Here is a 14,032-nt window from a genome sequence, read left to right as displayed (position 1 = left end):
GATTACAGGCGTGAGCCACCACGCCTGGCTAAGACTCCATCTCAAAAAAACAAAACAAAACAAAAAAATAAATAAATAAATAAATTTCACTCTCTGTGACATGAATCCATTGGTCAGAAAATAAATAAATAAATAAATAAATTTCACGCTCAAGTAATTCTCCTTTCACTGATACAGGATTTAAGTGGTTGGAGACCTAGGTTCTATCATCCTTAGCCAGAACAGTCACCTAGAAATTAGGAAAATTAAGGGCTATGTCCATACAAACAGTGCATGGCTATATGGAATTTCTATAAATCCTCTGAAGTGCTGATGAAGGAGGAATTCAGTGTGATCTCCTGATGCAAGTGGCAAAAAGCTACCCCACCTCCACTTTGTTCTCCAAAATCTTCCCCTACCAGATAAAGAGTAAAATTTACAAGTTTTACTATAGCTCACAGACAAATTGCCCAAGCTGAAGTTGAGATTATATCTTCTTTTTCTGCCTTAGATAATAGGCTAGTGAGTATATAATGGAATTACTAAAAAGCCAAGGACAAATACAGCAGTACCTAAGAAGTGCTGATATAACTTAAAGAATAAAAGAAGTGTGGCACTGTTATTAAGCCAAATATTAACCACCAACAGCTATACTTTATAACACAATCTGATATAGGCCATGCATGACAAGAACACAGCCCTAAAACGGAACCTCATTCTCAAAATTCAATATGGCCGCTAGCTGGCTCAAATGGATACTGTACACCACTGGCTCTCACCTGTATGATTGATTTGCCTTATTTTAAGGCTTCTAGTGATATTCAGTGTGACAGCTAATGGTTAAGTCTATGGAGCACAGGTTAAATAAATGAATCTTCTCTCAATTCTATGTTATATAGCCCAGTATAAAAATATTCAAAGTGTACTTGCTGGCTTATGGAGAAATTCATCTTAATTTAACCTCTCTCTTCAGAATGAACTATTGTTTTCTTTGTCCTTGTTCCCTAGGGTCCCACCTCCTAGCTTCATATGAGCACTCAATAAACAGCAAAAAATATTTGTTTTCCTTCATTTTTAATCTTTAAAAAATGTTTAAATCTTTTTTGCGTAGGCAAAAATAAAATTTTACTGAGCCCTTATTGTATGCCAAATACCACTGTAAGAATTACCTTATTTAATCTTTACAACAGCCCTATGAGTTAAGTGTTATTAATATCCTCATTCTGGCTGGGTGCAGCGGCTCATGCCTGTAATCTCAGCACTTTGTGAAGCCAAGGTGGGAAGACTGCTTGAGGCCAGGAGTTCAAGACCAGGCTGGGCAACATGGTAAAACCCCATCTCTACAAAAATACAAAAATTAGCCAGGTGTGGTGGCATGTACCTCTAGTCCCAGCTATTCAAGAGGCTGAAGTAGAAGGATACCTTGAGCGTAAGAGGTCAAGGCTGCAGTGAGCCATGACCGTGCCAATGAACTCCAATGTGGGCAACAGAGGGAGACACTGTTGCAAAAATAACAACAACAACAACAAAAACCAAACCCATAATATCATCATTTTACACATTAGAACACTCAGGCACCCAAGGTTAAGAAACATTCCCCTCAGCTGGGCGCGATGGCTCACACCTGTAATCCCAGCACTTTGGGAGGCAGAGACAGGAGGATTGCTTGAGCCCAGGAGTTTGAGAACAGCCTGGGCAACATAGTGAGACCTTGCCTCTACAAAAAATACAAAATTAACTGGGCATGGTGGCATATGCCTGTAGTCCCAGCTATGTGGGAGGCTGAGGAGGGAGGATAACTTGAGTCCAGGAGGTTCAGGCTGCAGTAAGCCATGAATGCACCACTGCTCTCCAGCCTGGGTGACTGAGTAAGACCCTGTCTTGAAAAAAACAAAAAAAAGAAAAGAAAGAAACATTTCCCCGATCACACAGCCAATAAGATGCAGAATGGCTCATGCTTATAATCCCAGCACTTTGGGAGGCTGAGGTGGGAGGATTGCTTGAGTCCACAAGTTTGAGACTAGCCTGAAAACATAGTGAGACCCCAACTCTACCATGAAAAAAAAAAAAGCAGCGGCAGTTCAGGATTTGAAGTGAGGCAGTGTAAGTCTAGAGCCTATCCCTTAACTACTATTGTCAGCTTATACAGCCTAGAGTAACTTCCTTCAAGTTGGTGGTTCAGTTCTCAGCACTATCACTTACCAGCTGAATGAGTCTTGGACAAATTGCTGAAAATGTTTGAGCTACAGTTTCTTTATCTGTAAAACAGGTTTAGTAACAGCCTGTTTACAAGATTTGTTGGGGAATTAGATGAGATTATATATATGGACAACCTGGCATGCAGTAGACATTCAGCAAGAGTCAGCACTCTTCCTTCCCTGCTTGACATTCCTATTCTTTATTTCTGAGTCTCGCTCTGTTGCCCAGGCTGGAGTGCAGTGGTACAATCATTGCTCACTGCAGCCTCGACCTCCCAGGCTCAGGTGATCCTCCCACCTCAGCCTCCTGAGTAGCTGGGACTACAGGTGTGTGCCACCAATCCTGGCTAATTTTTGGTAGAGATGGGGTTTTGCCATGTTACCCAGGCTGGTCTTGAACTCCTGCCAGGCCTAAAGTGATCCTCCCAAAGCGCTGAGATTACAGGTGTGAGCCATGGTGCCCAGCTGACATTCCTCTTCTTTTTGTGCTTGCTGCTGCTCAAGTGTGAGACTTCTAATTCCAGCTCCATTGAAAATCAGGGCCCAACACAGCTCCCGGGGAAGGAGACTAAGCAGTTTTTTCTGTTGTTGTTATTTTTGAGATGGAATCTCATTTTGTCGCCCAGGCTGGAGCGCAGTGGCGCGATCTCGACTCACCACAACCTCTGCCTCCCAGGTTCAAGCGATTCTCCTGACTTAACCTCCCGAGTAGTGGGATTACAGGCGTACACCACCACGCCCAGCTAATTTTTGTATTTTTAGTAGATACAGGGTTTCACCATGTGGACCAGGCTGGTCTTGAACTCCTGACCTCAGGTGATCCACCTGCCTCGGCCTCCCAAAGTGCTGGGATTATAGGCAGGAGCCACTGCACCTGGCGAGAGACTAGGCAGGTTTAAGAAAAAGGACATTGTTGCTTTCAGTCTCATAGTAGACATCGTAATATTTCCTAAATTCCTAAATGGGTACATCCCAGCCCTCAAACTACCCTCACCACACTAGTGTAACAAGCCCCCAGGTACACACATTTTGGTTTCAAAGTCACACTGATCCTCCACCCTTTTCCAGGTGGATGGAACAAGAAAACTCACCTAATGCCCTGACGATTCGCATAAGGACTTCCCCGACTTTCATTCTGGTCTCTGGTGTGTGCTTGTCTTTGCTGCTGTCATATTGAGCCAACAAGTCCGGCAAGATTTTCTCAGGATAGACGTCTGACAGCAGGGCAACCCCTGGGGTTGAAAACAAAAAGAAAGGATTCATTACTGTTTAGGATCAAAAGGCAAATAAACCAGTCACCCTGTGATGGGATGAACACAGAGATGCTGAAAACCATCTCTAAAGCTCTCCCAGCAAGGGCTGCCTATTGTTTGGAGAGTCAGCATAGTGAGTGGAACGAAGATGGGCCTGGTAGTTGAGACTCCTGCGTTTGTCTAGTCCCAGCCTGATAGGATCTCTAAGGTCACTCCCAGCACTGACATTCTATGATCCAGGCAATGCCTCCTGCCTTTGCTGCAGTTCGCCTAGTCCCAGCCTGATACGATCTCTAAGGTCACTCCCAGCACCGACGTTCTATGATCCAGGCAATGCCTCCTGCCTTTGCTGCAGTTCTCCATTCCTATATAATTTCCCTCTGTGGAACTGCCAGTGATGGGAGCAATTTCCACAAGGAAACACTTTCAGAGCATCCTGGACATGATCAATATTAGATCTAAGCTCATGGCTGAGTTTCCTAATCAACAGAAATAGGGAAGACCCTGACCCTGAGTCCCCCCTTCGTAGGACTTGCTGATCCTCTCTCCCATCCACAGCAGCGCCTTCTAAATGTGTAGCCTGGAACAGTGTTATCATAATCTGAGCCCAGCCCCATACTCAGCAACCTTTTTAGGGGTGGCAGGGAGGTGAGAGATGACCAGACAGATCCAGAACAAAACCCCTGGTTGGCCTCAAAACTATATAACTACAAATTCTACCATTCATGTCTATACTGTTGTTTATTCCTATTTTCTCTCATTAGTCTTTAGCAGAGAACAGGAAAAAGATTACACACTATAAAGAACAGTGACGAAAAAGAAAAAAAGTAAAGAAGAAATAAGTAGAAATAGGGGTTCCAGGATGAGAACCCACTTCTACCCCAAGCACCCTGGCCCATCAACTCTGCTTTGGGTTTCTCCAATAATCCCCTCATTGGTCTCCCTGCTTCTACCTTTTTCATCCATTGCAGATGGAGCTATTTGGTTTGAATCGTAAGTCTGGCCCCTTCATGCTTCTGCCCAGACCCCTCAGTGGTTTCCCTTCTTCCCTGAATATGAGCAGTCCCCATCCCCCGCCTTCCTTTGTTCTCTCTCTGATCTCATCTTTTAACACTCTCCCTTGCTTCCTGGCCTCCTTGCTGTTCTCCAGTAGGCCAAGTGATCCTGGCCCGGAGGAGTCGGCCTCACTTCCCCTCTGCATCCGCTGCTGCTCCTCCTGGTGGCCTCACAGCTTGCTCCCAAACCCTATCATGTCTCTGCTCACAGATCACATTTGTCACATATAAAACGGCACCCTCCTTCCCCTGCCACTCTTTACTCCTCTCACCCTGCTTCATTTGTCTTAGCACTTAATATCACCTGACAGGTTGTGTATTTCCTTATTGTCTGCTCTCCTCCTTGGAATGTGAACTCTATAATAAAGTCAAGGATTTTCTTTTGTTCCCTGCTGTATCCCCAATGCCTAGAAGAGTCCTAGCACGTGTCACGTGCTCAGTAACTACCTGCTAAATGAATGAATGGATGAATGGATGGATGAGTAACCAGGATTCAAATATACAGTCCTGATATAAATTTCAGGAATTAAGAAAGAGAGGATGGGGAAGAAGTAATATAAATGCTTGAGAAATCTATATTTATTTTTCATCTAAGTTTACCATTCTCGTGTTTAAACTGACAGCCTTGCAGGCAAAGTCTACGTGCATTTTTTTATGTTATAGGTTGTGATTCCATTCTCTTCTAAATCACATCCACACTCTTCACTGGCCTTATCCGCCGCATCTGCTGAGCTGTGAAGGCGGAGCACCTGCTGAGGGCTGCACCTGTCTGCCCATCCTCCTTTCTGCCCTCCCCACCCCCATCTTTTCTTGCTTCCAAAAAGCCTGGGAAATCTCTGCATGTGGTCCTAAGCCTGCACCTCTGCATGTGGTCCTAAACCACACCTCCAATCCAGAGTCCATCTTAGGACTTCAGTCCTAAGATGGGCTCTAATCTTATGCAAGCAGAAGCTCTGCTCTTAAGAGAGATTCAGGCTGTGGCACAACACTGTTGCCAAAATGTGACACTGTAGTTGTAGTTCACTCTATTATATAAAATGATGAAGAAGTCCTTGGAGGTTCAACACGGAGTTATGGAATATTGTAGCATAGAAAAAAATGTCTGCATCGGCTGGGCGCGGTGGCTCACGCGTGTAATCCCAATATTTTGGGAGGCCGAGGTGGGTGGATCACTTGAGGTCAGGAGTTCAAGATCAGTCTGGCCAACATGGTGAAACCCCGTCTCTACTAAAAATACAAAAAGTTAGCTGGGCGTGGTATCGGGCACCTGTAATCCCAGTTACTCAGGAGGCTGAGGCAGGAGAATCGCTTGAACCCCAGAGGAAGAGGCTGCAGTGAGCCGAGATCACACCATTGCACTCCAGCCTAGGCAACAATAGTGAAACTCTGTCTCAAAAAAAAGAAAAAAAGAAAAAAATGTCTGAGGCCTAAGGGTAAATGAATTGTTTGCTAAGAGAAAGAAGAGGGGGCTAGGTGCAGTGGCTCACACCTGTAATCCCAGCACTTTGGGAGGCTGAGGTGGGAGGATCACTTGAGGCCAGGAGTTTGAGACCAGTCTGGGCAACATAGGGAGACCCCATCTCTATAAAAATAATTTTAAAAAAATTAGCCAGGTGTGGTGATGTGTGCCTGTAGTCCTAGCTACTCGGAGGCCGAGGCAGGAGGATTGCTTGAGCCCACAAGTTCTAGGCCGCAGTAAGCTATGATTGCAGCATTGCACTCCAGCTGGGTGACAGAGTGAGGTCTCAAAAAAAGAAAAACAGAAATAGCCTCCAACTTCTAAAAGACCTCCACAACTGCAATTCTGGCAGGTGTTATATCACTGATATATTACAAGGCCTGGTATATATTACAGATTTGCAGCTATCATAACTTTCTTTTTTTTTTTTTTTTTGAGATGGAGTCTCGCTCTGTCACCCAACTGGAGTGCAATGGCTTGATCTCGGCTCACTGCAACTTCCACCTCCCGGTTCAAGCAATTCTCCTGCCTCGGCCTCCCAAGTAGCTGGGATTACAGGTGCCTGCCACTATGCCTGGCTAATTTTTGTATTTTTGGTAGAGACGGGGTTTCACCGTGTTGGCCAGGCTGATCTCGAACTCCTGAGGTGATCCACCCTCCTCGGCCTCCCAAAGTGCTGGGATTACAGGCGTGAGCCACTGCGCCCGGCCCATAGCTACTTTCTAAAATCAGAAGTTCTCAACTCAGAAAATCTGGTGGGTGTTTCCTTTTAGGAATGTAGTCATGACTTTGCAATGGAAAACAGTGGAAAAATGGGATTTGCTTTATAAAACTTTGATCTATTTCTAGCTTTTCTGAAACCTATTACTAAAGTCCCTCTTACTGTTGTTTAACATAGTCTTTTTTTTTTTTTTTTTTTTTTTGAGACGAAGTTTTTCTCTTGTTGCCCAGGCTGGAGTACAATGGCGTGATCTCAGCTCACTGCAATCTCCATCTCCCGGGTTCAAGTGATTCTCCTGCCTCAGCCTCCTGAGTAGCTGGGATTACAGACATGTGCCACCATGCCCGGCTAATTTTATATTTTTAGTAGACAGGGTTTCTCCATGTTGGTCAGGCTGGTCTCAAACTCCTGACCTCAGGTGATCCACCTGCCTTGGCCTCCCAAAGTGCTGGGATTAAAGGCATGAGCCACCGTGCCGGGCCCTTACTGTTGTTTATTCCTATTTTCTCTCATTAGTCTTTAGCAGAGAACAGTCATTTACTTCTGTGAACATACTATCCTGGCCAAATGAGCTCTGGACTTCCTCTCTGTAGTGGGCAGACATGTGATTACACCTAGCATCTACTCTCTCTTCTGGTAACAACACCACCATGGTGTTCTTTTGGAGAAATATCCCTTTCTTACTCTCAGTCTGTGTGGTTTGAGTGGGCTAACTATACCCACTTTCTCCCCCTCCAGGTGTGAACTTGTATCCCAGGCTGGCCAGTTAGGATCTTCCATTCCATCCCCACCACCATGACTGGTTCAGGAACAGGGAATGAGATTCGATCCTGAAACCCACATTGACACTACGGGGAAAGATAAATTCCCCTCCCCACCACCCATTGAAGAGACTAACCTGGAGCTGCCAGTGGCCACCATGTGGAAAAAGCCCACACAAGAATGACACCAACACAGAGGGAGAGCCAGCCTGAGAGGGAGGGAGAAGAAGAAGAGACCCGATGGCATCTTTTCAGCTCCGGGACCCAGGTGTACTCCACCCACTCGACTTTCTGGATAGAAAAGCCAATAAACACCCTCTAATGCTCATGCCAGTTGGACTGTTTTTCAATTAAAATAATCCTAACACACCCTTTTTCTGGTTAACAATGATTTTTCAGATTTTTTTTTTTTTTTTTTTGCTTTTCCTATAATGCTAAACTTTAAACTCATTAGGGAGCTTTTAGTTCTCCCAGTCTTCCATAAAAAGGTTGCCAAAGCAAAGCCCGGTTTCCTTGCTTCCCACAGTCCCAGATCTAATAGCAATTGTTTATCTTCCTGCTGGCCTGTTCCACAGACGGCTGCCAAATGGCTGGCTGTTTGAGTTTTACCTTCTAGGATACAGGTGCCACCTATGAGTTTATAAATCCCTGGAGAATAAGAGCAGTTCCCCCTTTACCCACCAAGCAGTGAAGAGAGTCATACATGATGGTTAAGACTGTATAAAAATGAAAGGGATGAGATTTTGTGTGCTTGTTTTTATTTATTTCGAAAAAACTTTCTGTACTTAGACACTCTGTGGAAGCACGGCCATAACCTTCACATGACCATGGGCCCATCACACTTGATAATTCCTTTGTGACTTGAAAATGGGGTAATTTCTGGGTCAGCACAAGATTCAAGAAAACATCACACATCAATCCCTTTGGTAATGAGACCCAAAGGATTGTGTGAGAGAGACCTCTTTCTGCTCCGATCGTAGGAAACTAGCTATGCATTTTAGGATGTGGTGCAACAGATGAGATATAGAGAAGGTAAAAGTGAATCCAAACTGGGAAGAGTTCACAGACGCATTCTGAACTTTTTTTGGAGGCAGTGCATAGAATATTGGTGAATTAACGTAACTAAAAAAATGTTAGGTGGCCAGGCGCGGTGGCTCATGCCTGTAATCCCAGCACTTTGGGAGGCCGAGGCGGGTGGACCACCTGAGGTCAGGAGTTCGAGACCAGCCTGACCAACATGGTGAAACCCCCCTCTCTACTAAATACAAAAAATTAGCTGAGCGTGGTAGCAGGTGCCTGTAATCCCCGCTACTTGGGAGGCTGAGACAGGAGAATCACTTGAACCCGGGAGGTGGAGGTTTCAGTAAGCCAAGATTGCACCATTGCACTCCAACCTGGGAAACAAGAGTGAAAACTCCATCTCACCAAAAAAAAAAAAAAAAAAAAAAAAAAAGGCCAGGTGCAGTAGCTGACACCTGTAATCCCAGCACTTTGGGAAGCTGAGGTGGGTGGATCACGAAGTCAGGAATTTGAGACCAGCCTGGCCAATATGGTGAAACCCTGTCTCTACTAAAAATACAAAAATTAGCTGGGCGTGGTGGCGTGCGCCTGTAGTCCCAGCTATTCGGGAGGCTGAGGCAGGAGAATCTCTTGAATCCAGGAGGTGGAGGTTGCATTGAACCGAGATGGCGCCACTGCACTTCAGCCTGGGCGACAGAGTGAGACTCTGTCTCAAAAAAAAAAAATGTTATTACGATAACTACATGTAACAAAACAGACTGTCAACTTTGTAAAATAACTGTTTTTTTTTCTTCCCCCCAAGACTTCCCTGAAAGCCACACACATATTTTGAGCAAAACAGTGTTGACTTCAAGATGATCCCACAGCGTGTTACTCAGTGATTCTGAGTAGCAAAAGGAGTTTGGGTGTCGTGTACTTTTACTTAGTACTCTTGCATTAACAGGAAAGTCAGTCTAATTCTAAAATGTCTTTGCTAACTGGCTGTATCCCAGGGAACTGCTAAGCCATTCCTACTTCAAAACTAACCTGCCTCATTTCTCCTGGGCAGATAACAACTTCCCAAAATACCCACAGCAACCCGGAAAACCACCTACTCACTTGAAACTCACAGATATTTCTGCCAACAAAACTACAAGAAACACAAAAACCCACACATTGTATAATTCCATTGAAATGAAATGTCCAGAATAGGCAAATCTCTACATAGGAAAAGTAGATTTAGTGGTTACCTAGGGCTGTGGTAGTTTGAGAAAGTAGGGAGTGACTGCTAATAGTTACGAAGTTTCTTTCTGGGGTGATAACAACATTCTAAAACAGGGGTCCCCAACCCCCAGGTTGCAGACTGGTACTGGGCATGGCCTGTTAGGAACGGGACCACACAGCAGGAGGTGAGCAGCAAGGGAGCATTATTGCCTGAGCTCTGCCTTCTGTCAGATCATTGGAGGCAACGGATACTCCCAGGAGTGTGAACCCTATTGTGAATTGCACATGCAAGGGATCTAGGTTGTGTGCTCCTTATGAGAATGGAAAGTTTGATGATCTGAGGTGGAACAGTTTCATCCTGAAACCATCCCCGCCCTCCCAACACCGTCCCGTCCATGGAAATATTGTCTTCCATGAAACCAGTCCCTGGTGCCCAAAAGGTTGGGGGCCATTGTTCTAAAATTCCAGCCTGGGCAACACAGCCAGACCCCATCTCTACAAAAATTTAAAAAATTAGCCAGATAGGCTGGGCACAGCGGCTCACACCTGTAATCCCAGCACTTCGGGAGGCTGAAGTAGGTGGATCACCTGCAGTCAGGGGTTTGAGACCAGCCTGGCCAACATGGCAAAACCCCGTCTCTACTAAAAATACAAAAATTAGCAGGGCATGGTGGTGCATACGTGTATTCCCAGCTACTTGGGAGGCTGAGGCAAGAAAATTGCTTGAACCCAGAGGGCAGATGTTACAGTGAGCTGAGATCGTGCCACTGCACTCCAGCCTGAGTGACAGAGCGAGACCGTCTCAAAAAAAAAAAAAAAAAAAAAAAATTAGCCAGACATGGTGGTGCATGCCTCTAGTCCTAACTACTTGAGAGGCTGAGGCAAGTTGGTCACTTGAGCCCAGTAATTCAAGGTTTAGTGAGCTAGCACACCACCACCACACTCAAGCCTTTGTGACAAAGGGAGACCCTGTCTCAAAATTTTAAAAACTTCTAAAGTTGACTGTGGCGATGGTTACACACTCTGAAAATATACTAAAAACCAGTGCATTGTTTATTTCATTATTTATTTATTTTTTTATTTTTTTTGAGATGGAGTCTCACTCTGTTGCCCAGGCTGGCATGCAGTGGTGTAATCTCAGCTCACTGCAACCTCTGCCTCCCGGATTCAAATGATTCTCCTGTCTCAGCCTCCCAAGTAGCTGGGACTATAGGCACGCACCACCACACTCGGCTAATTTTTTGTATTTTAGTAGAGATGGGGTTTCACCATGTTGGTCTGGTTGGGCAATCCACCTGCCTTGGCCTCCCAAAGTGCTGGGATTACAGGCGTGAGCCACTGCAGCCGGCCTCATTTTTTATTAAGACAGAGTCTTGTTCTGTCGCCCAGGCTGGAGTGCTTTGGTATAATTACAGCTCACTGCAGCTTCAACTTCGCAGGCTCAAGTTATCCTCTCACTTCAGTGTAGCTGGGACTATAGGTGTGTGCCAGCACACATGGCTAATTTTGTTTATTTTTTGTGGAGACGAGGTCTTACTATGTTACCTAAGCTGGTCTCAAACACCTGGACTCAAGTGATCCCCCCTCCCCAGCCTCCCAAAATATTGGGATTACAGGCGTGAGCCACTACACCCGGTCTGAATTGTTCACTTTAAGTGGATCAATGGTATGGTATGTGACTTATATCTCAAAAAGTTGTTATTAAGAAACTATAAGAAAATATTTCATATCTGCCCTTTTAGGTTTTTATTTCTTATTTTAAAAATTTTATTATTATTATTGTTATTTTGAGACAGAGTCTTGCTCTGTCTCAGGCTGGAGTGCAGTGGTATAATCTCAGCTCACTGCAACCTCCAACTCCCAGATTCAAGCAATCCTCCTGCCTCAGCCTCCGGAGTAGCTGGGATTACAGGTGCATGCCACCACACCTGGCTAATTTTGTATTTTTAGTAGAGACGGGGTTTCACCATGTTGGCCAGGCTGGTCTTGAACTCCTGAGCTCAAGTTACCTGCCTGCCTTGGCATCCCAAATTGCTGGGATTACAGGCGTGAGCTACCACGCTTGGCAGGTTTTTAAAATAGAAGAGAAAGGAAGAAAATAATATAGCATATCTTAAATATAAAGGGAAATCCACTGCCAAGAGCAGAATATCAGCTTCCTTTTGTATCCGAATCTGTTTTGGTTGCCCCTGCAGGGTGAGAGTAGAAAGAGGGGGAAAATGAATTGTAACCCATTACTTGATTAAAAAAGAAAATCAAAATTAGCCAGGCATGGTGGTGTGTACCTGTAATCCCAGCTACTCAGGAGGCTGAGGCAGGGGAATTGCTTGAACCAGGGAGATGGAGGTTGCAGTGAGCTGAGATCGTGCCACTGCACTCCAGCCTGGGTGACAGAGCGAGACTCCATCTCAAAAAATAAACAAACAAACAAAAAAAGAAAATCAAGTATTTTGCATTTCATAGAATGTCTTGCATTCATAAGAAAATGGTGTATTACATTTAAAAGTCTAAATTCTGTGGTAAGCCAGAAATTCTACTCTAGAAATCTATCCTAATAGGTATATTAACACAGCAGGAAATCACTTTATGTACAAAATCATCACTGTAGCACTATTCATAATAGAAAAGACTGGAAACAAATTTGCATCAACAGAAAATTAAGTGATGGTCATTCATACAGTGGAATATAAGGCATCCATTTAAAAAATGAATAAGGCCAGGTGCAGTGGCTCACGCCTGTAATCCCAGCATTTGAGAAGCTGAGGTGGGTGAAAGAATCACTTGAGGCCAGGAATTCGAGACTGGCCAGGCCAACATAGCGAAATCCCGTCTCTACTGAAAAAAAAAAATTAGCTGTGCACGGTGATGCATCCCTAGAATCCCAGCTACTCGGAAGGCTGAGGCAGGAGAATCACCTGAACCCAGGAGGCGGAGGTTGCAGTGAGCCAAGATCGCGTCACTGCACTCCAGCCTAGGCGACAGAGTGAGACTCTGTCTCAAAAAAAAAAAAAAAAAAAAAAAAAAAATTAATATGTTTTTAAATAACTGTCATGAAATGAATTCTAAGAGCTATTGTTAAGTAAAAAGCAAGATGCAAAATCGTCTCTATTCAACTATTTGTGTACAAAGGGGAAATATACACTCATTGAATAATTCTGGAAGGATACTCAAGAAACTAATAATATTGATTATTTCTGGGGAGGGAAACTGGGTGACAAGGGGATAAATGTGAGAGAGAGAGACTTTTTATTTTTGTATCTTTTAGTAAGTTTAAAATTTTTTTACTTTTAATTTTTTAATTGGCAAATAATAATTGCACATATTCATAGGGTACATGGTGATGTTTCAATAGATATAATATAGCGATCAGATCAGGGTAACTAGCATATTCATCACTCAAATGTTTACCATTTCTCTGTGTTGGGAATATTTTGAATTTTGAATGATATAAATAAATAAAATTTAAAAAAAATCTGTGATAAATTTAAAAATTTATGTTTAAAACATTTTAACAAATTTTGTCTTTCAAAGTAGAACAGCTAGTCAGCTGTTCTACTTTGAAAGTAAAAAGAATTTGCAACTAACATAGCAGAATGACCACAAACATTTGCATCCTCTTTCTCCTGAAATCTCACTAAAGTGACAAGGTGTAAAAAAGGTATGAATCCACAACCAAGGAAAAAGACAATGGGATAGGTGTCAAAGGCTGAAGTCTGGGTAAATAGAACAAAACTCGAGCAAAATTATGATATGTGCATGATAGAGTTGCTGGATCTTTGGAAAATATATCAGTAAGTACACAGAAAAGGAAGCAAATGTGCAGGGAAGGCTGACGACTGCACTAGGCTCAGCACTGAATAACATCAACGTGGTCAGCAGTAAACAGTGCCCAATGATTTAGCCAAAAGTTGTGATGGGAAATGGCAGAAGTTGTTTGAGCACGTGTGTACCTATGCGTGTGCACCTATGTGTGTGCACTAGGTCCACATCTAACATGTAGAAAGTGAGTAGGTCATGTCCAAAATTTTTTAAATCAAGAGAGGTCTGTGTAAGTATTTTATTTATAAACAGAGAAATAATTACTAGAAGAAACTACTTTAAAAAGGAGGGGTATGAAGATGGCAATCTCTGGGGATTGGAACTAGGGTGTAAAAAGTAGGGCAAGGGGCTGGGCATGGTGGTTCACACCTGTAATCCCAGCACTTTGGGAGGCCGAGGTGGGCGGATCACTGTAGGGTCAGGAGTTCAAGACCAGCCTGGCTAATATGGTGAAATCCTACTAAACATACAAAAATTAGCCAGGCGTGGTAGCCCACATCTGTAATCCCAGCTACTATGGAGGCTGAGGTGGGAGGATCGCTTGAACCTGAGAGGTGGAGGTTG

General features: G+C 43.9%; 1 protein-coding gene across 3 annotated transcripts in view; it reads right to left on the bottom strand.

The window, feature by feature from the left end:
- TANGO6 (transport and golgi organization 6 homolog) overlaps window positions 1–14,032 on the bottom strand; it is a 242,128-nt gene that overhangs the window by 108,162 nt on the left and 119,934 nt on the right. For 2 of the 3 annotated variants that reach the window (XR_010110278.1, XM_003814560.5), the window contains exon 15: window positions 3,269–3,409. Coding sequence is in view for 2 of the 3 variants with exons in the window: in XM_003814560.5 (XP_003814608.1) it covers window positions 3,269–3,409 (141 nt within the window). In the remaining variant the exon portion in view is untranslated. Of the gene's footprint in view, window positions 1–3,268; window positions 3,410–7,563; window positions 7,636–14,032 lie in introns of all 3 variants that reach the window. The other variant, XM_055100397.2, reaches the window with a different exon arrangement.

Source organism: Pan paniscus, chromosome 18, assembly GCF_029289425.2.
Source record: "Pan paniscus chromosome 18, NHGRI_mPanPan1-v2.0_pri, whole genome shotgun sequence".
NCBI lineage: Eukaryota > Metazoa > Chordata > Mammalia > Primates > Hominidae > Pan > Pan paniscus.
The sequence above is the reverse complement of the archived record's forward strand: the minus strand, read 5'-3'. Positions and strand labels throughout refer to the sequence as shown.